The following is a 27770-nucleotide window of genomic DNA, read 5'->3' as shown; positions in this document are numbered from 1 at the left end:
ATAAAAGCCATTTGAATGAGACTTTATTAAGACTAAGAGCTTGAGAACATAATTTTTCTTGATGACAGCTGTACTCTCTGGGACTGGACATTAGTCGTCTCTCTTCGTACTTGTCAAAGAACACACACAAACCCCACAAGTTAACAAATTAACAGACCAGCTGGTAACTATAATACGTGCAAGCTTATATTAAATCAATACATAGAGTGGGCATACCTTTCTTTCCAGTTTTTAAAGGCAAGGAAGATGGACAGCGTCTCTTGCAGATTCCATCACTCTCATCACAAAGCACAGCTTCACAGTGTACAAAAATCTGAGGAGAGTAGTAGTCCGTGATATGCCCCAAATACACAAATAAGGTCTCAGATGAAATAAAATTACCTGATCTTGAAGTACAACATCATTCTCCACAAAAGTAAACATCTTGACTTCAAAGTGCTTCACATGCGATGGGAACGGAATGCTGTTAGGGTCAACTGGGTGGAAAACGGTCTCGTAACCATCAGCCAGATTCACACAGCTGTTGGGATCAGACAAATTGGATTTAAAAAATAAAGGGGCAGTTTCTAAGATAGGGGTGGTCAGTAATGTTTAATAGACGAGGCTTGGTCAAGTTTACATACACTCTGCAGTATCTGCAGTGTTTAAAAAAAAAAAAAAAAACAAGAACAATATTTTTCCACAAGACATTTACAGTCAACAAAAGTGTTGAAATTATAAAAATGACCCCATTTAGTGCTGCCTTTCAGAAACTGTGCTCGTTTCCCAAAAAAAAAAAAAAAAAAAGTTTGAGTTTACCCTGATCTTCAAATTCAAAGTCTGCACCTAAAGGTTCTTGCCTCATTTTTCCTTCTGGAGCATCAATGAGCATTGTCTTTTGTAATGGTTGTGTACATGTCCTTCAGTTGACCTCCGTGTGAAAAGATCTCACGATCATTTTCGGAAAGGGTTTGAATACGCAAAAGATGCTGGGAAACTAAAGAACTGACCTGAAAGATTTTTCTGAATAACAGCAGGCAATTCAGCTGTTCAGGACAAACAAGGGACTGATGAACTAAAAAAAAAAAAAAAACCCACACACGCACAAAAAAAAGCTGTGGACAGTCTTAAATCAAGAATGTAAACTTTTGAACTGGGTCATTTTTATAAATTTAACCATTTTGTCTTGTGGACCAAATTGAAACACCTTTTATGTGAAGTGCAGATACTGCAAAGTCCATGTAAACTTTTGGCCACAACTGTATGCATGTATTGTATTGATACACAGCGTTTAAAATCTATTACCCATCCACTATCAAGTCCCATCGTGGAGTAGAGTTCCGGTCTTCTTTCAGAGTGGCCCAACAATTCTCCAAGACTAGCTCTATCTGAGGATCAGTGGACTGAAGCAGCACCACCTCAAAGAACAGAGGACTTCCTAAGTACTTTACAACTGGGTAATCCTCCTCTACGTAGAACTGATTAAAAGAGCCATCTGGGTGGAGGGAGAAGAAAAACAACACGATTCACAAAGAGCACTTATGTGAAGTTTTCCTGCCATTTTTAAATACCAATATATCATGGTTGACTTCACAACGGATCACAAATAAGCAAAGTATAAACTGCGCCAACAGAATCAAATCACCGGTCAAGTAGCATTGTGGAATATCTCCTAAAATACAGCATTCTAGCATACCCAAAGCAAGTCTCAGTACAACTTGCAGCTCTCCAAAACCAGTCTCTGGCAAGGGTTCATTTTCCCGTGGCTTTGTGAAGAATGCAATCGTCTGGGTATCATTTAATGTGTAAGAGCAGGACATGGTAACACTAACGAGAAAGAATGCACTTTAAAAGACATCCATTAGCAGGCATGATGTACACCAATTCCAACAAATTCCATCTCACCGATACTCTGGATCTGGAGAAGCAGTAGGTACTCCTTTACTCAGCTGGTAAACTGGCAGCCCGTTACCCAAAGTGATTTCATTTTGATACGTCACAACGCCATCATAGAACTGAGGGAGGAACAAGAGCCTGAGATGGTGAGCGTTTAATACAAGTACAACTAAAACATCACCGCCATACCGTTCTAGTGGTTCCACAACTGTTGGCTTCAAAAGAGAAGTAGGCAAAGTGATCATTGCTGAATTTGGGTCTACATGAGGGATCCCTCAGGGTAAGCTGACGAGGGACAAGCTGGGGTACGGATTCTACCTTCACTGCCAGGGCTGACATTGTGCCATTGCTGAAACACTCTTGAAAAGGTCAAGACAAAACCCATTACTTCTCTAGGCTAGTGGTTCTCAATTCCAGTCCTCCCATACCTCCGCTCTGCATTTTGTGCATGTCTCTTAAACACCAGATTCAGATAACCACCTTGTTAGAAGCGAGCTCCATGCATGAACTGTGTTCCAATTGACATGGTCAAGCCTACAGTGTTCTTTGCTCCCTACTCCCTGAACACAGGAAGTCCTGTGTTCTTTACTTTAGAACATTCACAGATTTGCCCCACACCATGGCCTGCAACATTCTCACACAGATGAAACTTACTGGAGAAGTGTGACAATATGCCCCTGTAAAGAGTTTTTTTTTTCCCCCTCCGTGTGACAAATGTTATCCCTTACCATACTATGATTTTTGTTCTGGCATGAAAAAAAAAAAAAAAAAAAAAAAAAAAAGAAAACAAACAAGGCATTTGTTGCATCCAGTGGGGACGATAACGATTTATAATGACTTGTACAGTCTTTACGGGTTGCATATCATGCCACGTAAACAAAACTATGTCTGTATTTGTGATCAGAGAAACTACAAACAAGCGCTACTCTACACTGCTCAACTCACGTTTGAATCGGTGGCAAGTTCTTAAATTATGAAAAACGTATTTACAAACTGAGTCAGAAGCACCAGACGGTCCTTAAAGTTGGAATTGCCCCACTTTATAGAAGCACACCAAATTGTAGGTTACTCTGCCAGGAAACGGCCCTCGTCCTCTGTAAAACATGCTGCACACATCTGAATATGTTGTTTGAACAGTTCTGGAACGGTGCTGTAAATACAACTTAGCTACTGATTTCTAATTGTCTAATTTCTCAAAACACAGCTTCTCCACAACATGGCAATTGAGGAAAAAAAATAAATAAATTTCACACCCATCTTTGCGTGAACATTTGGCCGGCATTATGTTAATGAGTGTTAGAATGAGGCATTTTTGGAGGTTGTGGTCAACTTAACTTTTATAAAGAATTCCTTTGGATTTGAGATTTTGGTCTTTGCAACTTTACAGATCTCTATGCGCCAAAAGCTCATAACACTCCAAAGATAAAGGAAAATTGGATCATATGGTCCCCTTAAAAGCTCATATCTCATATGCTTGAATGCCCTTTGAATGGAATGTACACATTCCCTTCGAACTGGAATCATGTCCTGTGAAGTTCACTTCTTAGGGTACTTCGTCAAATAGAACAGACGTCTGAAGTGATAAGAGATGCAAACAAAATGTGCAGAGTGGTGATACACAAGGACTGGATTGGAGGCCTTCCGCCAGGGCCTGCTAAAAGCATTAATAACTTCAGCTTGACAGAACATACCAGTCATGGTCATGGGAAAATTGCAAGCCAAGGAGAAGTCACTTAGTGTCCATTTTTTCGTGGGATCCCAGAGTAGCACATCAATCCGAGCCCTTAAGGATGATGCATACATAAGCTGAAAATTAAAAGGGACAATTACTACAATGTCTACACACAAAAACAAAAATAAACAGGAAGTCATACCTCATACACAACATCAGATGCAAGGAAAGGCACTGCCAAGCTTGTATGGGTGTCATTCTCCTTTACACCATACTCTGCTTTCCGGTCTGGAGTCACATCATGTGTACCAATCATAATATTAAAGTTTTTGCCCAGGTTTCCAAATGAAATCATGATGTGGAACTTCTCATCATCACAGGATCCTCTCACAGTTGGGAGAACTGGATGGGGAAATGATCCATTGACAGTGACATTAAAACCTTGGGAAATGATGGTGGAGGGGTCTGACATCCTAGTTAGCAGTGTCAGCACTTACTGACATCTTGAAGGGTTACGTCAACCGAGGAACTGTAGGAGAATGGGGTGTATTCAGGCAGGACCATAAAACCGTAGATGATGCCAAGAGTATAAACTCTAACAACCACATCAACTTGCTGCAATGAAAAATGCAGATCAGAAGCAGCAATAAAAAAAAGGTTTCACTAAAATGACATTAGACACTCACAGTTATCACAACAAAACTGTCAGAGAAGGGGACTTGAAGTCTAAACGCCTTAGAGCCATTTTGAAAGCGCTGTTCCTGTATATTGATGCCCCTTGCATTGGCCTCTGCCACAGTAAGGACTTCAGTGGAAAAAGTGATGTTCACCAACTCAATGTCATTAAGGAAAGGACCCAAGAGTACATCAAACATCTTTTGGTCCACATCAGTGACTACAAGGGAATAGAAGTCATCAAGTTGCAAGCCATTTAAAAAAAAAAAGCCAAAGAACAATCAACACTCACGGTCATCAAAGTGGGGTGGTCTAGGCATAAAAGGGGTCTGGATGGGGAATAGGACTTTGTATCTAGTAGTATCCATTGCTTCGTCACTCCACAGTAACTCCAGCATTGGCTCAATGTTATACGTGATGTGGTACTGGTTATTTACAGCATGACTCTACAACAGAATAACCATTAGGTTTAGCACAAGACTTAATGTTAAATTAAAGTGAGAAACCAAACCTTGTAGTAGCCATCTGGTCCACCGATTGGAATTTTCATTACGATTAGGTAATCCACTATGGTCAAATAATAGCCTCTAGCTTCCATTTGCAAAGAATCTATCTGCTTTCCATCTATCCCCATAAACACCTCAAGGAGATTGGCTGCTCTAGAACTCATTAGTGGATTAAATCGGGGGAAGTTCCAGGTGATCATCTCATCCGTAAAAGAAAGCCCACCTGTAAGTGAAGCAAAAGATCAGGGTTCTTCCATCATGGTCACCGAGACCCACTTACCTGCAGTTTAGTGAGACACCTAACTGTGATTTGAGAACCCAAACGCTGGAAATATGGTCACATGCTATTGGAGTGTTGTCACGTACCAGTCGGACATGCAGCAACAGTATCTAACATGGTTACGGACCACTCTTTCTTGAAGTAGGTGGTCACCTTGATGACGTTCATTGGCACGCCATTCACCTGTTAAACCAGATACAACATTGGTTCAAAAAAAAAAAAAAAAACTCCAAAGAAAGGCACCAGATTTTCTATACTCACATTTTCAACATAAGTCTCTGGCATGTCATAACCACTTCGAAGCACCAATCGAGACCTTGTTGTTGTTATGCTATATCCTGTTCTCAGGGCATCCTCCAACACCATAGCTTTTTGTTTGGGAGTGAAAAACACCATTCTCCAGATGTTGTACCTAGAGGTAATGGCCTGGAAGGCATGGACAGAGCTCATTTGATCAAGCTGTATGTGCAGAGCGGACTCAAAAAAAATAAAAAAGGTACCTCCGTAACAGTTTCGGCCCACTGGTCACCAAAATTTTTTGATCGGGGCAGCATAACCTGCTTACGCAAAGCTGTAATTTCCTCTGGCAATCGGTTAACAGAAACCTAGGGGAAACCATTGTTAGGACACCTAAAAACACGGTTCCTTGATGTTTCTGTGACTTAAGTGAGCCTAGGTTTTACCTCCATGTAATTCCGAGTGCAAAGAACTTCACGGGGGGACCATTGGTCATAGTTACAGGTCTTCTCCACCTCAAAGACATCTTGTGCTGCTTTGTCACCACGCATCCGGACACGCATGTCAATATCAAACACAGCATCATCCTGAACACAGAAAGAACTACGGGGTTGAAAAACAGCAGGATACGACAACGGTTTAAACTCGGAGAGCCGGTTACCTCATTCTCGGCAAAACAGTTGAGGAGAGATGCAAAGACTTTGTAGTTACCCCAGGGATCAGAGTCTATACAAAAGCCACATTTAGCAGCTAGGCTTGGAGTTAAAGGTTCAATTTGGGAGCCATCTGAAAAGGGAAAATGCTAAGGTTATGACACAAATGTAAGTTATGATCATCTTTCTTACCAACATAACTAGTTGCAGGGAACTTACTGACAGCATCAAATTCAACTTGATTGCCAAAAGCTAGAGATTTATCTACAGTTAGCCTCATGTAACTTCCCAGACAAGAAGTCTCCAGGCCCGTTCCTGAAAGAGACAGAATTTAAACAAAATGGAGGAAACCAAAAATTACTGCCAAATGTGGCCTACACCTAAACGAGTACACACGCATACACAAAAACATACGCTGGTTAAAATTCTGTGCTGGCACCACATTGAAACTCTTCTGTGTTGACAAAACATTGAAATTCTTCTGTGCCAAAACCATGACCATCAACAGCCAAAAAGTACTGAAAGAGAATTAAAACAAATGTAAAAAAAAAAAAAAACATGGAAAGAAATTAGAAAAAAAAACACTTTTTAACACAGAAACATAACTTACCAAATACAGAGAAACCATGTCATATTTGCTCAGAAACAAACCTGTTTTTGGGGGAGTATAGCTCTATAGAAACCACCACAATTTAAATCTTTCTAACACAAAATCTCAAAATAATGTGCTTTCTGAGGGGAAATGTTTAAATCATCTACCTCTTGTGCTCAGGTGACGCTAGTCATCAAGTAAAGAGCAGGTGTCATGAATTAACTATTATCCTGCAGTATTTAGAGAGAGGAAATTCAAACACATTTCTGAGCGAAAGCTTGGCTCTACCAAAGATCATTGCAAAAAAAATGTAAATCATTTTTTTTTCGTATTTCCAGGAATGTTATAAAGTGTTTTTCCTTTGAGGTATTTTTAAACGGGAGGTATAAACTATAATGTAATACAATTAGATATAAATCTACTAAAAAGTACAAATGATTTATGATTTTATGTTTGTTTTTGCAGTCAAATATGTCCCTGGCATATTGTTGACAGGGCTTGTGAAATTCAACAAAATATATTTTTAAAGTTTACAAAGTGCACAAATATAGGCAAAATGCACATTACAAACAATGCCTTTATTAAAAAACAAAAAACAAACAAACAACACGTACATATTTATTGCACCACTTGTGATAGACTAGAAAAATCTAATCAAAGTATTCTGAAATTTACATTCAGGCATTTTATGCATTCACATTTTATGCATTCATATCTTGCTCACTGAGCAACAGAATTGCAGTTTACTGACCAATTAAGGTCTATTAGCTGTTAAAAAAAAAGGAAAAATAAAAAAATCAGTCTAAATATAGAAACATTAAACGTTTGAATATTATTTTAACACATGACTGCACAATCATCTCCATGACAATATAGTTGAATCAACAGTTCAATCAACTTAATTTGGATGAGAAATGTAAGAGGACCGCGAGAGGTTCCGGAGCTGGATCGACCGGGAGGTTTGTACCGAGGCCACGGGACCGGCTGCAGTTCCCGCTCACCTGCCACAAATTTGGTCCACAGGATGACCCTGAAGCTTTCCTGGAACTCTTCGAAAAATCAGCTGAAGCGTGCGTCTGGCCCCGCGACCAATGGCCAGTTAGGCTGATTCCCCTTCTCTCAGGCGAGTCCCAGGTGGCCACACAACAGCTACCGGTAGTGAACCTCCTGGTCTTCGACGACCTGAAGAGGGCCATCCTTCAGCGGGTCGGCCGGTCCCCAGAGCAATATCGTCAGTGGTTCCGCTCCCTGGACCTGGGGGAATCCGGTCGGCCCTTTGTGATGGCCCAGCAGCTTCGGGACTCCTGACAGCAGTTCATCGCCCGGCTTCCCAGGAAAACAGCCGAGTTGGTCCAGTGCCACCATCCCACGTCGCTGGACTCGGCTATCCATCTCGCAGAGGACCACATGGTGGCGTGCCCAGGGGTCGGTGAACCCCTTCCATCAATCTCTCTCTCTCCCTCTCTCCCCTCTCCATGTCTCTCTCGACCTATCCCTCTCCCTAGGTCCCGTCCACCCAGCCCTCCTCGTGTCCCGCCCCGGGGGCAGGGCGGGTCTGACCAAGGGCACCACGCGAGTCTGTGAGCCCTGCCCAGGGGGGCGGGGCTGATGGTTGCTGGAGGGGAAAGTGCTTCCGTTTCTCCGCTCACTCCACGCCAATTCCCCAATCCACTCCCTGCCACTGTAAAGCCACCGAGTACACTTTCAAAGTGATTGAAATGATTGTATGCTGTCAAGGTAAATGCCCCACAGCTAAACATATAAAATCCCCCCAAACATTTCGGTTAGGCTACTCTTAGCCTATTTGAATTTGTATAATATTTAGTTGATGATTATATATCAAAATACATTTTCACTTTATGTATTTATTACAGTGTAAACGTGAAATAAGCAGTTGTTTGCATCGCACTCAGGTATACCTCATAGAAAACAGCAGTCTTCTGTGTAGCAGATGTTAATAGCTTGGTAGGCTAATGTACTGTAGCATATGCACTGATTACCATATCAAAATAACATACAGAAAATTCACAAAGTATCCTATACTGCAATCACAAAAACAAACTTTGCACAGAAATTCACCTCTGGGTTTGTCGATACACACTGCCTTTCAGCATAACATTTTTTTAAGATGGACATGCATAACCTTTTTAACTGTGGTGATTAGCTGGGGAATTTCTCATCTCCATGCTTACCTGTGGAGTTAGGATGTGAAAATATTTACCAGACCTGTTTTTTTTTTTGCCCAGTCTATGACGCAATTGATGGTGGCAGAGACAGGTGAAAGATATACGTGTAACACAGAAGGAATGCTTTGAAGATAATCATTTATGTCCACCAAAGTGCGCCAGCTCAAGGACGAGACAGCAGACATATTTAATACTTCAAAAGAATTGTGAAAGTCTCACATTTCAATCATAGAAGCTCGACTAGGTTTTTAAGAGGTGAATGGTTTGAAATGTACCAGTGGTGCCTGGTGCACCTTCACCCAGATTTCAGTGAACTTCAAGACCTCATATTCTGGCAGATGCATTTTTCAAATGATCTGAAGGGTCTTTGCTTACCCTTATGACTCAAATATGGATGTTTGCTGTGAGAATTAACATGTTACAATGAAGTCTAATGTGAGCAAAGCCTTGAACAGTCCTGATCTCTCCTCTCCAAAAAAAATGGTTGAGATATTGGTTTAGGCACATCTCACAGTGGCTGCAGACATACAAGTTCTTCACATCTTACTGTTAAACCTATAGTCCGTCTAGCTGAACGATGTGAAGATGAGTCCTACAGGGACGGCTGTGCCATTTCAATACACCGTGAGCTCATGAAATCAAAACAAATATTATAAACTGGACAGACACATTGAGACTGTTGATTAAAAGTATTTCAAGTTTTAATATAATGAATATTACTGCTTGATTATAAATATTGTAGACTATAATGTCTATATCAGATTTTAACTACATGAGAGTCTAAATAAGATTAAACAATAATAATTTGAACATTCTTTCTTTGACATGAACATAAGCAACAAAAAAAATAATGACCCATAGTAAAATTGGTTACAATATATTGTAGTCTATTTAAATGAAAAGATAACTTTTGACCATTTCTGGGGAGCAAAAGAACATCATTATACATACATTCCAGCCCTTCACGCATGATTTAAGCTCTTATCAATATTAATTCATATTTGAATATTATTAATATTCTTCTTCTTCTTTTTTTTTTGGATCTGTAAACATTTGTGAACATGAGGTTTAAGAAACATAATCTGTGATCCATTTTTGAAGCCATAAAGAGGTTCATGCGATCAGTGTGGCCTTTGATGAAGCTTCAGAGATGAAGCAGAAGCCGTCTAGTTGTCTAGTGCTCCATATCCACTACAGCAATCACTGAAAGTACAAAGAAAATGTTGACCCTGATGAACAGAACAGATGTCAATTTTTAATTGTTTAATCATTAGAAATCAAGTCACAGATTCAATGCTTACCAAGAACTGTTCCGTTACATGCGTCCCAGCATGTTTTCCATTTGCTCAACCTTTCTTATGACAGCAGCAAGTATAATGACTGTTAAGGTTGAAGGGTTTGAATTACACCGTTTTCAGAAACAAATCATAAAGTCATAAAACTTTTTATAAAGAATGAAGATGACAACTGTGTGAATTGTTTTTTTTTTTGTTTGTTTAAAGAGAGATGACTTGCATTACATTCATCATGGGAAATGTTGCTCCACTTAATTCCCCAATGTACTTAAGCGTAATTAAAGAACGTTATTGATGTGTGACGTTACTTCGAACAAAATCAGGAAAAACCAAAGTTTGTTTCAGGACTTAGGAAGGATATGTTTGCCGTTGAGGTCCTGTAGGGAGGTTTGTGTCTGCCTCTGGAAAGCCAGTCGGGCCTCACACATGCAGGGGTCCTGAACGATCTCCACCTTCACCTCTTCACATCACAAACAACAAACATCACAGGAATACCTCGCAAAATTAGGGGTAATTATAGATCAAATTATCTACCCCACAAGCACAAAGTGAAAGTTTCTTAGTAAATATGTAACACTTTGCAACAAAGTTCATGCAATGTTGTACTTTTCTGAATTTCTCACAACATTGTGAGAGTGTTACATAATATGAGACAAGTTTGTATCGATGTTGAATCAGTGTTCAACTGACTCAACATGTCAAAAATTACAAGACACTGACAGATGAAGCTTTTCCTAGTGAATCCAATTTATTGAATGATTTCTGAAACATCATGACTGAAATAATTCAGCGTTGCCATCACATGAATAAATAGAAACATGTCTTTAAAATTATAATAATATTTCACAGTATTACTATTTATTTTTCTTTTTTAGCAAATAATTGCAGCCTCGGTGAGCTTAAAAGACTTCCATCAAACATGACGAAAATCATTCAAACATCATATACGTTAAAAACTTTTTGGTTCTTGAAAGTTATATATTGCTCACCATATAATGTACTATCATGTGAAGAATATTAATGTTTCAGTAGTGCTTGTTTGATTTTTTTCCCCAATTTTGGATGGCTGTTGGATTCAATATTTCCAATATTGATGTCTATTGGCAAACTTTTTTTTTTAGGTATTATTTGCACCTACAGCATGTGAAGTGAATGGTGATAGAAGAAATAGTTCCTCTCTGAGCTCTTACGTTTTTTGGAACAGGATTTCTTGTCTTCTTGCAACACAAAACCCCCATGGCACTCACAGTGATAGGAAGCATCATCATTGACGCAAATGTGTTCACATTCATGACCCAGCGCACAGTAGTCCAGACCTGCAATAAGTTAAATCTCTAGAGCCATGAAGCTAACAAAGCTCAGCAGAGTATCACAGAAAATACAACTAAATTATATTATAGCTCTAAATATTCCCTATTTCTCCTTAACAGAATATTAAACTCGCGACAAAGATTTTTCAGCTAGCTACAGAAACCTATCATAAAATGGTATGATATCAATACCATTTATGACGGTCTAAAGCAGAAAACTCACTGGCACTACCATCACCATCAGCGTCACTGGCTTTGAAACATGATTTCTTGTCCTGCATCAATACAAAACCAGGAGGACACGTGCAGTAATATGAAGAACCGCTGGAGACGCATGTGTGTTGGCAGTCATGGCCCAACATACAGGCATCCACATCTGAAAAAAGTCATAGTGTCGACCAAAAGGTGGGGGATTTCAGAATACCCACTGGGACATTTTAAAATTTCTCTTAAATAATATTTACAGCAATCTGATCACAGGTCTAATGATTTGATGGGATTTCATTTGATGTTTTTAGATCACAAAATGGTATGAATGAAGTCATAGTCATTTCTGATCGTAACTTACTAGCACTACCTTCACCATTTTGGTTGCCATCATTCTTTTTGTTTCGGTCCCCCTTGTGTACACTGTCACCATGTCCGTAAGCGCCAGCGCCTCTAATGGAGCATGTCTGCATGTCGTCGTTCAAGACAAAGCCTGAGCGGCATTTGCAGTGATACGAGTTGCCACTGCTCACACAAATGTGTTGACAGCTGTGTCCAATTTCACAGGCATCCATATCTAGAACAAGCCATAGGACATTTACAGTAACACTGGCCAGTATTGTGCCAGGAGATTTCCTTAAAAACAAATAAGTAAAACACCTGGGATTTTCTTTTGGCTTCTTAGGCTTTGGGGATACAATAAATGTTGTGTCAAAGTGGGAAATGTGATTATAGCCAAGCTATAGACAACAATTAGATACTAACACTGACTTACCAATGAGATTTTTGGAAATAATTGGAAAAGTAAAAGCTTTGAACGCTTCACTGCAAATAATAATCTTGTTCCCAATGATTCCCCCCTCCCTCCAAGCTTTCTAGATAAATATATATAAAAATGACTGAACAAGATAGATTTACTTTACATGCAAGACTGTATAAAATATTAAGACTTTTCATACATTTTTAATAAAAATCTCCCAGTGCAGAATTATAAAATACACTTACATTCTATATTCAATCTATGTAAACAAATATTAATATTTGGTGCAATATTACTTTTTAAGTAAACTGATCTTGTTTTAAGAATTTGTACATGATAAACTAATTTTCCCAGCATTTTCAAGCCAACACATAACTAGTACACCTTTGTGCCATCGGCTCCATTTGCCTCATATGAAAAACAATCTTCCTCTAAAAATGTAGCTATGGTTTGTCATCTGTCTGAGATGTACAGCAAAACTGACACTGTACTGTACGAAAGAATAAAGAACAAGAAAGTCCACAGTAATTCAACAGTGATTTTGAATGGGTTGAGTCAGTGGTCAGAATTTCAGAATTCAGCTGCTAGTGAGCTAGACTGTAGAACAAAAATAATTACATTGCACACATTTAGCTAAATAACAGCTTGTCCCAAACCCTAGTGAGCTGCCTCGAAAGAAAATATCTGAAAGCGCAAGGGCTGTTACAAAACAAAATCTAGGGCAGCAGCGCATTTATAAATACAGCTATATATATATATTATTCTCATGAAGTTGAGCATGCTAACATTGGACTCCTTTGTGTCAAGTCTCCTGTATGCTTTATGTGAAGAGCAACTATCTATGTGAAAGTGTCCCAAATCCATCACTTGCATGACTGTTAGAATGCTGCCTATGTAGGCAGCAGACAGCATGGCAGCTCACTAGGTTTTGGAACAAAGTTTACATGTTCATGTAAGCTGTAACTTAGCACATACAATCAAATTAATGATATCTCATGATATCATGTAATACAATCAGAACTATTGCTAGCTAAACAGGTTAGTTAAATAGGATGGCAAGCATTGTTGCAATGTAAGCATTCTCTATTATTAAGCTTAAGTTAGTTACTGTTAGAGAAAATCAAATATGTTTGTACTAAGTATGTCTTCAAAATCTAAAGTAAAGCAGTAAGCATAATCTGCTGGCTCTTACGTTTTAGGGAACATGTTTTCTGGTCTTCGTTCAAAATATAGCCCTTCCGGCACTTGCAGTAAAAGGAGGAGCCACTGCTGACACATATGTGCTCACAGTCATGTCCCATTGCACAGGCGTCCAGACCTGGAACAAGCTTTCATTACTCAGCTGGAGTGAGGAGGCCACTCTAGCAAGAGTAAGTTCATGGGCAAGCAACTGTCTGGATTTCTTAAAAAGTTTGCTTCAGCTTAAAAAAAAGAAAAGAAAAAAGAGCTTGTACTAAATGTCAGTAAAGTCCCTTAAAGTCACACTAGAAACTTTATGGGACTTCTTTTGGGTCTTATGTGATAAAATTACTCAAATGATATGCCCTAAGTTGCATAGCATGTAGCATCATATCAGTGTTATGGTACTAGCTGGCAGCTGCGCTAAGCAAATTATTTGTACACTTTGAAGGCGTAACTAGCAAGCACTTTTCTAGCGCAGCACTTGTTTGAGAATTTTTTATGTCCAAAAGATCGACTCTTGCCCTGAAAAAGACAAACAATTTTAATTATCCACCAACAATCAAATAGTCAAGGCTTTCATTTATCAGAGGCTTCTATTAAAAACATACTTGAAGTACACTAGTCTCACAATAATTGTGAAAAGACACTGACAATGTTAAATACCAACAGCATTCCATTCCAAGACCTTAATTCCATAAAAATAAGATGCAAAGCACAAATATTAGCAGATTCAAAGCATTCAAAAGAGCCAAACATAAAAGAATGCTTCTTTGAATGATCGGTGGACATCATTTTTTAGCACTCACATACTGAAGAAAGATTTCCTTCAGAATGTGTAGCGATCCAATGATTCAAACTTCTGGAAAACAAGATTATCTTGAAAGATAGAATTTATGCATGTTGAATTATACTCATGTCTGACCCAACTGTTTTCCAGAGAATGAATCATCACCCACTTCCAAGAATTGAGATATATTTTGTAAACAGGAAAGACATAGAGCCCCATCCCCCCTTTTTTGCATTAACCCTACCGCACAATGTCTCCCGGAACTTCGATGTGAGCTTCTCAATGACACCGTAGGTCTCCACGTAGAACACATGGTCCTCAAGTGGATTGCTGGCCATCAGCTTCAGAGACTGCATGTCAGCCCTGTCCACTCCGACTGCGTAAATCTCAATCCCTGAAGCTCGGGCTGCAGCCGACACCTCCTCTACTTGGTCTTGAGGACGTCCATCGGTGACAATGATGGCAACCTTTGAGATGTTCTTCGATTTAGGCCGTGCTCCAGACTTCTCTGTGAAGGCTTCATCCATGGCTTTCTTGATGGCCATACCAGTCATGGTTCCTGCAGCCAAGGGTTCGATGCGGTTGATGGCTTGCTTTATAGATTCCTTCGTGAGATGGTTTTTCAGCAGGAACTCAATTTTGACCGTGCTGGCATAGTTCACCACTGCAACACGTGTGGCATCTGGGCCAACGTCAAGAGTGTCCACCATGTCAGCCAGGAAGATCTTGACCTTCTCAAACTCACCTGGACGCACGCTACGTGAGCTGTCAATGATGAAAACCAGGTCCAGTGGGCGGCTCCTACAATGGGGATCTGTGGCTGAGAGTTGAGCAGAGATTGTTAAGCACTTTAGAAGCTGTTACTCATTGTCAATATGATATAATGAAGACTGGAGTATTAGTTCATTAAAGGATTACTAAAACAACCAGATTTAGAACGTTGACGGTATATGGTTTGACCCAATGGAATGGTAAATGTGAGTAAAGCATATTCTTTGCATGCAAACAAAAGGATTAGTCAGATTAGATTAGTCATTTAACAAAAAAATGAGTGTGGTCACTTTTAAAATGACTTTTAAAACAAATACCATCGGATCTCAGCAAAATGGCATACTTTGACACACTGGAATATTATAATGGTTCTGGAATATGAAATATCATTTTCTGATCTGCAAGGTACAAACGGAACAGGAAAAACCACGACTAAGGATAATTGGGGCCTTAATGTCATTTTGCTTTGTCCACCTTTGAAACTAAATCCTTAAGATCCCTACTGCTTTTGTGTGACGTGTGTCCAGTCCTGCTCCTGGAAAGCCACTGTCCTGCAGAGTTTAGGTCTAATCCTGATTAAACACACCTGAACCAGCTAAGCAAGGTCGTCAGGATCAGTAAAAACTTCAAGGCAGGTGTGTTGGGGCTAAATTTTGCAGGACAATGTCCCTCCAGGAGCAGGATTGGATACCCCAGCATGAACAGATGGTGGGTTAAATAAAGCAGTACAGTATACATGAACTATACCTGTCCTCTCTGTGATGGCTACCCTGTTGTGGGTAATTATCCTGCCTGGTGCCTCTGGTAATGATTCTTGTGGCACAGTAGACATTGGTGGAAACTGTGGTGGGGTGGTCTGAAGATGTGCCTCTTGTGTCAAACTGGATGTTGACAGAGATTGGGGTGAGATCTTTTGGGAAAATGGCCCTGATCTATGAGTGGACACTGGGACAGGCTGGGGTGAAGTGCTTTGGGAATATGTTTCTGGGATCATTGTGGATATTGGCAGGGATTCTAGGAAGGCATTTTGGTCATATGGCTCTAACACAGATTGGTGTGGGATTCCTTGAGGATATGGGCCTCTAGTATAGGTGAACTTTGGCAAGGGTTGGGATAAAGTGCTCTGGGAGTACATCTCTGGTGTAAGGGTGGATGTTGGCAGGGATTGGGGTAAAGTACCTTGTGCATTTGGTTCTTGCGACAATGTTGACAAGGATTGTGGCGTAGGTTTTTGAGGCAGGGAGAGATTCAAAGATTGTGAGGCTGTCATTGATGGCTTTGATTGGTGAAAACTTGTCTCAGAAGCAACTGTTGGAATGGTTGGCTGGTTATTTGTTGATTGCTCCAGAGGAACCACAGATTTTTCTGGACCTAAATACAGTTCTTGTGGAACAAGAAGTGGTAGATTTGACACCATGGTTGACACGCCTGTACTTTCCCCTGATTCTCCTGTAACTACAACTATTTGTTCTGGATCTTGAACTTTTCGGCAAACTATTGGTGCCCATTTACCTCTCAGGTGCATGCGTGCCTCAGGTGGAGAAGGGTCATTATTATTTGTATTATGCACCTTTGTGTTTGGTGTGTCTTTGAGCAAGTCATAAACTTTGGGTGGAGAAGGAGCTGTGGGTCCTGGAAAAGCTACTGGGATAAGATGGGGCAAAATCTTCCTCCTCTGTTTGTTAGGGTGACCAGGTCCATCTAACCAGTATTTACTCCTGTATACTATGGACCATCAGAAGGTTGAAGCGGAACAAGAAATGAGCCAAACAGAAAGTCAGACAAACAAATACAACTGGCATTGTTTGCAATACATGCCTTACTTCTTCTTTATTGTAACATTTTACAATACATCCCACTCAGATATTACACAAATTGTTTTGTAGGATTTATGCACTTAAAGGGATAGTTCACACAAAAATAACTTGCTCTTTATATTTACTCACCCTTATGTTATTCCAAACCTGTATGTATTTGTATCTTCTGCAGAACACAAAATAAGATTTTTGAAGAGCATTGGGGTCCATTGACATTGGAACTCACTGACTTCAATTGTTTGGGCAAAAAAGGCTTTTCAAAATATGTATCTTGTGTTCCACAGATGAAAATCATACAGGTTGAGCAAATCAAGATCATTTTTATTTTTGGGTGAACTACCTCTACTCCACGTGCTTAAATGTGGATGTATTTTATTTCACATTTGATATTATAAATGCACTAAACATATTTCTAACTTTGTGCATTTCGCTAGAAATTGAATTACATTCATATTCTTGTTACAGCATGCACAAATTCAACAAATAATTTTTGTAGTGCATCAAAGAAAATAATGAAACCATAAATGTTCCATTGCGGTGATGCAGCTCAAGATACAATGTAAACATTGAACTGAGAACATTATAACTAAGAAAAAGTTTTAAGATCAGAAACTTACCTGCTGGGCTCAGTGTCCCTTGTGTAAATGCATGATTTCTTCTTTGTGCGTAAGTCTGTGCTAAAATCTGGGATGGATTTTTAAGGTCATAGGATTCACAGAGATCAGCCAGCAGAAAAGAGAGGCAATATACCAGACTCCCAATGAAGGACTTCATTGTTACTCTGCTTTTCTCCAGTATTCAAGTTTGTGAGCGGTCCTCTTGACTAACTGACACCAGTACGACTGTGCCAGCATCCTAGACTGCACATTTGAAGGGCTGTGGAGAAAAATGTCAGATTTTTGTCCAATCCAAATACAGAAGGGGGAGTCCCACCTCAAATTACAAGGAATCTGAATTTTTTTGAGTTACAGAAAATGCACATTGATTAATACTAATGAACCAATGTACATTGTGGGGGGGAAAAAATTCTGAAGGCAGAGTTTTGTTTTGAAATATTTATTAAAGTAATTAGATTACAGAACATGTACAAGAAAATAAACGGACCACAAACTATTAACATGCATCCATTGATTTATACAGCACTAGCAGTTTCCTTTTTTTAACTCTATATCATTGTCGTGTGAGGATTCTTCTTGCGTGTTACCCAGCAGGTACCATGACAACAGATCAGCATGATGGCTGCTAACAAGATGGTGCACAATGGTTCAATGGATGGAAAACACAAACACACACTCATTATATAAACAAAATAAAAAGCGCTTTGAGTTCTTTCACTTTTTTAAGGATGAAAGTCTTACGTCCACTAATAAAGTACACAATGGAAAAAAATATATATTTGAACAATCCCACTGGATTATCTAAACAGATTTTTAATACAACAAAACAGATTTATTAGCCAAGGTGATTCTAAATGCAAGTGCCCTGTCATGGCTAAGTTGATTTTCACAATAGTTCTTCTATTATGACAATCAGGAAAAAACACAGCACTGAAAAGCATGGAAGAATAAAGATCTCAAGGTGGCAAGTAAAGTGAAAGCTTTCATTGGTAAAAATGTCAAACGGCAGATTACCTGCCCCATCTCAAGATTCATTTCATTAGTGATTGACTATGAACTATATAATTCAGTCATAAGCACAATTTATTGCAGAGCCCGAGTCATGATGTTCACAAAAGAAAATAGCATATCATATCTCAGATACAACATTAAGTAATTAAAATAAATCTTGCCTTAACCGATCTATTAGCCAACACTGTACCGCTTCATCCATTTTTCGTATAGTTTTACAAAAATAGATCTGCAGTGATGAGCTGTTACTAGAGTCATGCGAAAGAAATAGTCACGGATAAGTCTATACAAATATGTAAGCTGCTGATGTGATGAGTGGACGCTGGGAGTCTAAACGCCCTCCATGGGTTGAAATGGAAGGCAGGATCGAAAGGCAAAGATGGGTGTCTGCACTGGCTTTTACTGAAGAAACCAGTCAGGGGAATTCAAGCTGGCATGTAAGGAGGAGGAGGTTCCTTCGCTGGCATTGTCATGGCCATTTCATAGGTGGGAAGGATGTACTATGATAAAGAAAAAAGATCCCATTAAAATTAAACCAATCTGAAGCTACACAACACACTTTCCTGTCATAGCAAACAAAAACGATACAGATGGTGTTCTCCTGAGGAGTGTCAGAAAAAAAATAATTGCTCAAAACCTCTTTTGGAGTCAAAGAGTGCCCTCTGCTGTAGCAGAGTGAATGGTGTATCTGAAGGGGCTACTTTTTTACTTCCGAGAGAGGTTAAGATGCTCTCCTTTTCAGAACAAAAGACCACCAAAAAATGTAATAATTGTATTTGTTCCTATCATCCACTAACACAATCAGTGTTGTTACTGTTAACTAAAACTATTAAAAACATTTTCAGTAATTTAAATACAGCTAAAATAAAAAGCAAAAGGCAAAATTAGAAAAGCTCACTTGGCAACTAACTAAAATAAGGTTTAAGTACTAAAAATGACTAAAATGTAAAATTAATAAATATAGCTACATACAAAAAAAAAAACTAATATAAATAACAAAATTACTAAAACTTACACTAAAATGAATATGTATAAAAATTTTATTCAAAATATTAAAATAATGCTATACTGTAACACAGTATATAAATAATACTAACACTAAAACAACATTTGTACAGATAACACGCCTGTGCTCAAAGACAAACACTTTGTTTAACTTTACTCAAAAAGATCAACAACATATTTTAAAGAAATTAGGGAAACAGGGAACAACTACGTCAATAATAGATTTTTAATTTATACAGTCTGACTGTATAGAAGTATAAAGCGTGTTATTGATTTAGTCCTTGGATTGGTACAATGTTGTTGACTGTCATGTATAATACCTAATTACTTTAATGATAAATATTATTTTTAGATTTAATCTAATTACAAAATTGTAGTCTAACATCATCTTCTCAGGTGTAACCTACAATCAGGCTGGGAAGCCTGTTAAAATGGATTTACCTGAGGTGGGGTATCAAAAGCAGGATAGACAGCAATCTCTGGAGTGTTCCTGTTGTTTATGTACTTATAGCAGTTCCAAACACAGTTGATCAAGTAGGCCTGAAAAACCCCCCAGAAAACCCCAATCAAAAAACAATCGGTGTCTTAAAATAAGACATATAACCGGTTCAGTGTCTGAAAAATCAGGTGAGGTTCATATATCTACCTTAAGGACAATGAGAACGGCAAAGAAGATGAGCACAAACAGCAGGAGACAGCTGGAGTCCAGAGAGAGCAGGTTGTCTTTGTATGGGAAGTCCGGCTAGGAGAGACAGAGATATTTTTTATTTTAATTTAAGAATTCTTCCATTAACCTCTAGCGTCAGAGGCTCAAGAGACATGCGGTCAGCAGTGGCAGCAGACGGCAGACTGACCAGCTGGTCCAGGTAGTCCTTGATTCTGGGCAGGTACGTGAGGGAGCTGATGGCCACCAGGCAGCTCAGAGCAAAGTCAAACAGCTGGTAACAAAAGAACGGGATGAGCCAGCCATCACGATTCTATGCGAGAGGAAAAAATAACAGCCATGTCATGAGGTGGGCTTTTTCATATTGCCCTTTCATTTTTAGACTGTTTCTCACCATTTTAATGCTGATGCAAACCTGTAAAACTCCAGGGAATCATGAATCATCCAGTTATTAAGCTTAAACGAGAAGCTGTGGTGAATAACTAAATTCAGAGAATACTCAACATGGAAAGGGAGCTATTAGCAAGGCCATGACTCTACTGGAATAGCATTTCACTGCCTTTGAGGCCTAAAACTTGTGGTCAGAGGATATTCAGGGTTAAAACACATTTAAGATCAATGTCCACCCGAGGTAAAAAGCTCAGGTATGGCAAATATGCATTGTCAGCAGAAACTAATATACAACAAAAGTTGACTGATCCAACCTGTTTTTTAAAGATGACTACAAGCAAGACTGTGAAGTACAGATGAACACATTGGTGAAACACATTCTATTCTAGAATACATCACCCCATCAAACGTTTGGGGAAAAATTGATGCATTTTATTGTATTGCCTTTAAATGTCAAAGAATGTTTACAATGTTCAATGCTCATTATAAGCACTATGACAACCCTTTTAACACTCATGCTGTGCTACGGTCATTTTTGCAAACCATTTTTTATTTATTTTGTACTTTTTTGTCCACCATCTTGTGGACACTACCAGCCTACTAAAAGTTACTAATATATTTCTTGTTATGCTATAGTATTGCCAAGATTTAAGATCTGGTGACAATATATCATAATAATGAAGAATCAACAAGGCTGGTCATTTTTGACACAGAAAAAAAAACATCAGGTAAAGAATTTTCAGCACAGCACAAGGCTTAAAAATGCCAAAATGTTTTTTTTTTAATATTATTCAAAGTAAAATAATTAGCAAAGGTGTGGTAATTTATAGAAACTTACAGTAATAGCTCCATACACCATCATGGCACTTATGGTGAGCATAAGGAGAGAGATGGCAAAGCCCACACAAGCATTCTCTGTGAGGTAAAAGAGAAAGTGTGTCATTCTAGAAATTATAAATATAAATTAAATTAAAAAATATATAAAAACTACAAAAAAGTAGAACTACATTGCACTATATTAGTATTAAATATAGATTTACAGCATTCAATTATCAAAAACATTAATAAACGTACCTGACATCCTGTCTGAGGCAAAGTAATGCTCAATAACTTCATACTGCAGGTCAACAGTTGGGACGTTCTCAGGGTGAGTTACTGCCACAGTCAACAGAATACCCATCAACAGGTTCACCACCTTCAGAGTGACATTAGATTAGTAAAGAAAGTACAGATGGGATAGTAGGACATACTATTTAACCAGCCTAATGAATAAAACCAAATTTTCACAGTGTCATGTGACTTTCTGAACAGTTTGTTAGTGCAGTTCAAAAGGACTGAAAATAGGTCAAGGTCTTAAAAATTTGCTTGCCAATCTTTACTAAGAAATTGAATATATAATAATAATAATAAAATAATAAATAAATAATCTGCCTAATTTAAAACCAGTCAATCTTAAATGGAAACATGTGGTCTGGTTTTCTGGAAACACCAAGGTCCAGACTCTGACATACAATTATTTATCATTTTATTCAAATGTATTCATAAACCTTGCCAGGCAACAGTTTGTTTAAAATCTAGTTGACACCCTAATTACTACTATATAATGTTATTTAAAATAAAGCTACCCTCTAATATATACTAATAGCTATATATTTCTAGATAATTTACTTTATTCAAACTTATTTTGTGCAAATGAGCAACAAAATGAATGTCAATCCCATGACAGTCAGTGTTGGGGAGTAAATAGTTAAATGTAACAGAGTTATGTAAAATAAATTCAACTGTAATCTGCTTCAAAAATGTGTGATTAAATTACAGTTACTTATGAAAACTTGTTACTTCTCTACCATTACCCGTGGACTAAGATAAAGCGAGCATGTAGTTTTTACTTAAATCTAGTGTTTAGTATGCATTTCTCTTTTTCCAAGCATTTATAAATGTCCTCACTATGTCCCTAGTATATAAAATGTCCTCACTAGTGAGTTATCATGATCTTCCACTATTTAAGTGAGGACATTTGGTCCTCACAATTATAGTTAAACCAGTACACACACACACACACACACACACACATTTAATTGATTTCTTTCCCCAAATGCACTGACTGTTCTAAAATATGAGACACCAATCTTTAAAAATTTAGGACACAGAACAGGTTACACGCTTATTCGATAGCTTAATTTTTTTTTTTTTTTAAGATAAACTGTTTTTTTTCCCCCAAGGCATTGTTAGATACCAGAGGTTTTCCTGACATTTGCTATGCAAAGATTTAATTTCAAAAACAGTATCATAGCTATTAAACTATATCTTATGATTTCCAAGTAAAAAGAGATACTTAAGTCTGATTTTGTGGTGGTTGTGCTTTAAAAAATTTTTTTATAATAATTCAAGTGGATTTTTGAAGATTTTGAAAGTCTGACAGTAGTCAGAATTCTACTGTAAGGTTTAAATGTTTGAAAATGATTAACAGATGGAAACATTCATTAGAAATTCAAAGTACTAAAAGTAGTCAAAAAGTAATCAGTTACATTACTTTAAAATAACTGAAATAGTTACACTACTTATTAAATTTTAACTGGGGTAACTTGTAATCCTGTTACATTTCCAAAGTAACCTTGCCAACACTGATGACAGTTTAGTCAATTCAACCTGAGGCCTCAGCTAGCGGTTAGCGGTCTACAAATAGATGATAAATAATAAACACCTACAAATAATTGCCAATCAAATTATTCTACTTCAATAAACAGACAAGGTTCTTAAAATTTGTTTAATAAACGTATAACTGGTTTAATCACGTTTATGTGCCTTATTTGATGATAGTTCAAATTCAAAACATTGAGTTAGCCTAGCAGTCGTTAACATCGAGCTAACGCTACAGAGCCAGAAAAACATCCACACAAACACACTTTAAAACATAGACACACTTCTAAACTACGTGAGGAAAGTCTACTAATGTATTTCATTTGTGTTTGAAAATATAAAACTATGTTTAATGTATGTTTTGAGCCTCGTACCATGTACCATGTACCCAGGATGATGGTTCCAGTCCGCACGTGACAGCAGCCGCAGCAGCGCGCGCTGTACAGTCGGTCTCGAGACGGTTTGAAACGCATGTCGTTCTCGGTGCTTTGAAGAAACATCGAGAAAAAGAGACGAAATGAGTCTCCCGTGTCAAAAACAACAGCAGCGCTCGATCCTTCGAGCAAAACTCCTCCTGATGGATGAGAAACAACGGGGGCGTGGTCAAAGACAAATCATAGCGATGCCTGACTCGTGAATGAATCAATCATTTGAGTCGGATCTTTTTCGTTGTTTTTATACCGTCTATGGTTAGAACCATGATGTCTATGGTTAGAACCAGTTCACAAGATTGAAGTGTTCAGGTCTGAATCAGACTGAGCAGGAATCATACTGAATAAATCGTTCGTGAGTCGAACTAAACGCTTTTTATGGATCAGGCTGAACCGAGTGATTCTCGAGTGAGCACTGTTTTTATACAGTCTATGAGTGAGCATCGCTAACTAGCTGACTGAACCGAGAACCGTCATCCGAGGATAAACCGAGGATTTGACTGATTGCGTTACAAATATATGTTCATATAGATTTATTCATATTTAAATAAATATAGAAACGAAATTAATCTTATGTATGTTTCAGTTAGAATATGTTCTTTAAGCTAACTGTCGTTTAGAACCGATTCACGCAAAGGAATCACTAACACATCACTACTGAATCATGCGTAGGAAACGGGGCGTGGCTAGACGGATCACGAGTGGAAATTAATGGGATTTTGACAGAGTTTAATCCCGCGTGGCTGCGCTTACATTTATTACTGCATTGGTGGGTCCTTAAGGAGAAATCGCACAGGAGGACGACGATGTGCATGAACTCACCCAGTGCTGGATGCTTTTCTCGGAAAAGCTTTTATGAGAGCTGTTATATAATAGATAAGATGCTGTAAATTATGTAAGAAATCAGGTGATAGACCAGAGATAGACAGTGGCAGCTTGCAAAGATAAATATGTGTTACTGCTAACAGTACAATTTTAGGGTATAATGCAGTCTGATCTTCCAAAAGACCAATATATTATTATTATTATTATTTACTAGACAGTTTTATACACCTGTTGTCTACATTGAAAATATTAAAGTATGGATTTTTGCTAATTCTCTCAAAGGATGCTGACCAGTGGTTGAGGAAATTATAATCTTTGGTGCAGAAATAGACCTTAAACCGAGACCCAGATCCAGACCAAGACTTAATGCTTGGAGACCAAGAATAATAAGATCACAACATCATGACATAACATTACGACATAAAGACAAGCCTTTGACAGTGCTGAGTATGAGGTTATATCTGGTACTGAAGATCTTCTAAAACTCCCAACGTTATTTTAAGTTTATCAGCTGTTAAAACAAATGCAATGTTCCACCTGTTAGTTCATAGAAAATAAGCGTTAATATGTCTGCATTGTGTCTCGTAAAACCAGTCCAACAAAATCCACTCCGCAAATCACAGATTAGATTTTCAGTCGTTTTAATGGAGACACTGATTAACCTTATTCTGTGATGAGTTACATTAATTTCCATAGTTTCTGACTCACAGCCAGACTTAGAAAAGAAAAGTATATCAATGTGCTGTTGCTGCAAAACTAAGGTACATTATTTACATTCCAAAAAAAAAAAGAGAGAGAAACATCAAAACTATATAATAATAATAATAATAACAGTGCCAATGGTTCTTAGGGATGGGAGTGAATACTGAAGCCTAGAAATTGCAAGTTAAAGTTCTGAAGTGAACTGTGTCCCAGAATGACCCTATGGTGCGCCCCGGGGGCCGGAGCCAAAGCAAAGACATTTCAAGAACATCTGAGGGCATTTCATCATCTCTTCAGACGTTTGAAAAACACATTGTAAGAAATAAACCAAATACTTCAACAGACCGGGAAGGAAAACGTTCCCGATCTCATTCTTAACATTCCATTGCAGTGGCCCGTATGAATCCGGGAGGTTTCCTGAAGTGCACTTGCTCCTGAGGCCGTGGGTCACCTCCTTGGCACCAGAATCTTTCACTAAAAATCAACAGGTGGGAATATCCTGAAGAGGGACGGGTTGATGGAAAGTGGGGGGAATGGATGCACTGGAGATGAATGGTGCTATGTGGGGAAATGTGCAAATCATTTTCCTAACTAAATCAATGCTGGCCATTTTGTTTTGGCATTCAAGGGCTGGAACAATAAAGAAAAAAAATAATGGAGTGATTAACCATCCTTCTTCTGTCTGTCTGGTTAAAATACACATTTTCAGTGAATGGTGTTAATTTTTCCCAACAGGGCACCTACTGCAGTAGTGCATTAACCAAAAATTAAAAAAAGAAACCGTCATTGTTTTCCTACAGTTTGAAACCATCCCACAATAATAACGACAATAATAATATTAATAATGCTTAAAAAATGCAGTAAATTATTGCCTAAGGCATGATTCTATACAATATTTTCAGTACATACTTTGTAAGTGTTTAAGGAAAACAATCTTTGTATCTGCTACTTGTTCAAAAAGAATGTACAGCTTGATTAATCTAGTTTTGTGCCTTAGTCCTTTTTGCAGCTTTTTTCACATTTTAACTTTTTTCCCCCTTACAGCTTCAGTTCATTGGCAATTTTCGAGGCAATGTTCTTGAAAGCGATGGATGTTCCTGATATCCGCTTGAAGCGCACGCCGTTTAGCGAGAGGCGGGGCAGTTTGCAAACCTCCATCTCCCATTGGACCAAGCTCTCGGCGTGGCCGTCGCCGTGGACGCATAGAAGCAGGAAGCGCTCGCGCTGCTCGTAATCACAGTTGTTGGCGTCCAGGACTTTGCGAATCTCACGCATCATCTCTGTGGGCTCCATGGAGGAGGTGGTCTTCATGCTCCAGGTGAAGCGTAGCGAGCGGGGTTTGGCATCTTTATGTTCCTCTTTCTGATCCCCAGACACATTACGACTGCATGAGAGAAGAGAGAACCGTCAGAGAAATGTTTAGACCTGGAAGTGGGAACATGAGAACAATAATGCCAGAAATGTACAAAAGTACGCAACATGAATACACAAACACTTGGCTAATGCATCAATCCTATTGCATTTTAATAGGGTGCCACTCTAGTTTTTATTTTTATTGTATTTCGATTATTAATTTTAGATTCCAAATAGCTTTTATGTTGTTTGTCCATAAAATTAAATTGAACCTATTTGTGTGTAGTTGTTGTTTGTTTTCAATAAAGACAATATTTTAACTCCATAAGGACGCATTAAATAGATCCAAACTGACAGACTTTACTTTTTGGCTTCATTTAATAATTCATCAACACATACACTACCAAACAAAAATTTGGGCCGATGTTTTTTCCTTTTCTTTTTTAACTGAATGAAATAACTGTTTTTATTTTGCAAGAACGCATTACATTTTTCAAAAGCGACAATAGAGACATTTATGATGTTACAAAAAGATTAGAAAGATTTCTATTTGAAAATAAATGCTGTTTTTAACTTTTTATTCATCAAAGAATCCTGAAAAAAAGTCTGCATCACAGGAATGAATTATATTTTTCAAAGCATAAACATCATTAAACTAGAGTTTGCAGAGCTGGAAGTGTTTGTGTTCACATACTCGTTTGTTTCAGACCTTCGTAGTGAAGATGCTGGTGTGGGTAAATGAGCAAAAAAAAAAACGTCCTTACACAACTTTTCACTGTTTTCAGTGACAACACATGCACTGAAGCACCTGAGCGCATTCGACATGCAGTGAACACAAAAATCCCCATGCAGAGATACAGAAACAGTGCAATGAACCACTGTATGATGTTACACAGTGTTGTGGCTGGTATTGGGAGTGATTTCAGTGTTATTATTTTAACAAACCCTTATACCTAAATATGAGCAGCATTGCTTTGACCTTTACTCTTGCCTTAAAGAACAGCACTAAATAATCATGTTTCACTTTCTTCTTCTTGCCACAAGAGGGCAGAACAATAGAGCTAGATGCCAATGCAAACAAAAGCTTATTTTTGTTGTGAAAGATCACAATAAATTAATATTAACAAAACAGATTATCAGAAGTTCACATAAACTTCAGTGGTTAAACTCAATGCACTTGATCTTTGGGAAATTATGTAAAATGCCAGTTTATGTATGTTTGTAGATTTATTCAAAACAGTGAGGTTAAGTCTGTGGAGTAATGTCAGGACTATAAATGTCCAAAAAGCAAAGTTGGTATAAAATCAGAACTGTATGACCAGATGTC

At 38.3% G+C, this 27770-nt stretch overlaps 4 protein-coding genes across 23 annotated transcripts in view; all 4 read right to left on the bottom strand.

Moving 5' to 3' along the window:
• Position 1: 1 nt before the first annotated feature.
• On the bottom strand, positions 2-6667 carry LOC132092178 (uncharacterized). Its single transcript, XM_059498305.1, has 21 exons — positions 6509-6667; positions 6313-6416; positions 6118-6213; positions 5907-6031; positions 5692-5832; positions 5509-5613; positions 5270-5434; positions 5095-5191; positions 4734-4951; positions 4515-4668; positions 4234-4442; positions 4045-4162; positions 3750-3949; positions 3567-3681; positions 2065-2234; positions 1885-1994; positions 1676-1806; positions 1285-1474; positions 382-520; positions 217-313; positions 2-109 (listed from the first exon to the last, which is right to left on the bottom strand). The coding sequence occupies exons 1-21, from the start codon at positions 6529-6531 to the stop codon at positions 33-35; spliced, it is 2784 nt and encodes a 927-aa protein (XP_059354288.1). The 5' UTR covers positions 6532-6667; the 3' UTR covers positions 2-32.
• A 2674-nt stretch (positions 6668-9341) lies between these two features.
• LOC132092176 (matrilin-3-like) lies at positions 9342-17646 on the bottom strand. 9 transcript variants are annotated; one of them, XM_059498298.1, is made up of 7 exons: positions 17423-17646; positions 15736-16713; positions 14462-15037; positions 13441-13566; positions 10335-10431; positions 9978-10049; positions 9342-9879 (listed from the first exon to the last, which is right to left on the bottom strand). In XM_059498298.1, the coding sequence occupies exons 1-6, from the start codon at positions 17577-17579 to the stop codon at positions 9992-9994; spliced, it is 1992 nt and encodes a 663-aa protein (XP_059354281.1). In that variant the 5' UTR covers positions 17580-17646; the 3' UTR covers positions 9342-9879; positions 9978-9991. The 9 variants fall into 9 exon arrangements, with proteins under 9 accessions (XP_059354281.1, XP_059354282.1, XP_059354283.1 ...); XM_059498299.1 differs by lacking the exon at positions 13441-13566 and adding an exon at positions 11162-11287; XM_059498300.1 differs by lacking the exon at positions 13441-13566.
• Positions 17647-17845: 199 nt separating this feature from the next.
• On the bottom strand, positions 17846-23770 carry LOC132092175 (lysosomal-associated transmembrane protein 4A-like). Its single transcript, XM_059498295.1, has 7 exons — positions 23507-23770; positions 21567-21687; positions 21331-21407; positions 20293-20415; positions 20085-20180; positions 19880-19978; positions 17846-18933 (listed from the first exon to the last, which is right to left on the bottom strand). The coding sequence occupies exons 1-7, from the start codon at positions 23630-23632 to the stop codon at positions 18859-18861; spliced, it is 717 nt and encodes a 238-aa protein (XP_059354278.1). The 5' UTR covers positions 23633-23770; the 3' UTR covers positions 17846-18858.
• A 1242-nt stretch (positions 23771-25012) lies between these two features.
• LOC132092172 (MAP/microtubule affinity-regulating kinase 3) overlaps positions 25013-27770 on the bottom strand; it is a 61117-nt gene continuing 58359 nt past the window's right edge. For all 12 annotated transcript variants that reach the window (XM_059498286.1, XM_059498291.1, XM_059498292.1 and 9 more), the window contains one exon: positions 25013-26474. In XM_059498286.1, the coding sequence (XP_059354269.1) occupies positions 26129-26474 (346 nt within the window). In that variant the 3' untranslated portion in view covers positions 25013-26128. The remainder of the gene's footprint in view (positions 26475-27770) is intronic.

The sequence above is a fragment of the Carassius carassius genome, chromosome 18, assembly GCF_963082965.1.
Source record: "Carassius carassius chromosome 18, fCarCar2.1, whole genome shotgun sequence".
NCBI classification, from domain to species: Eukaryota; Metazoa; Chordata; class Actinopteri; order Cypriniformes; family Cyprinidae; genus Carassius; species Carassius carassius.
This window is presented reverse-complemented; position numbering and strand designations above follow the sequence as displayed.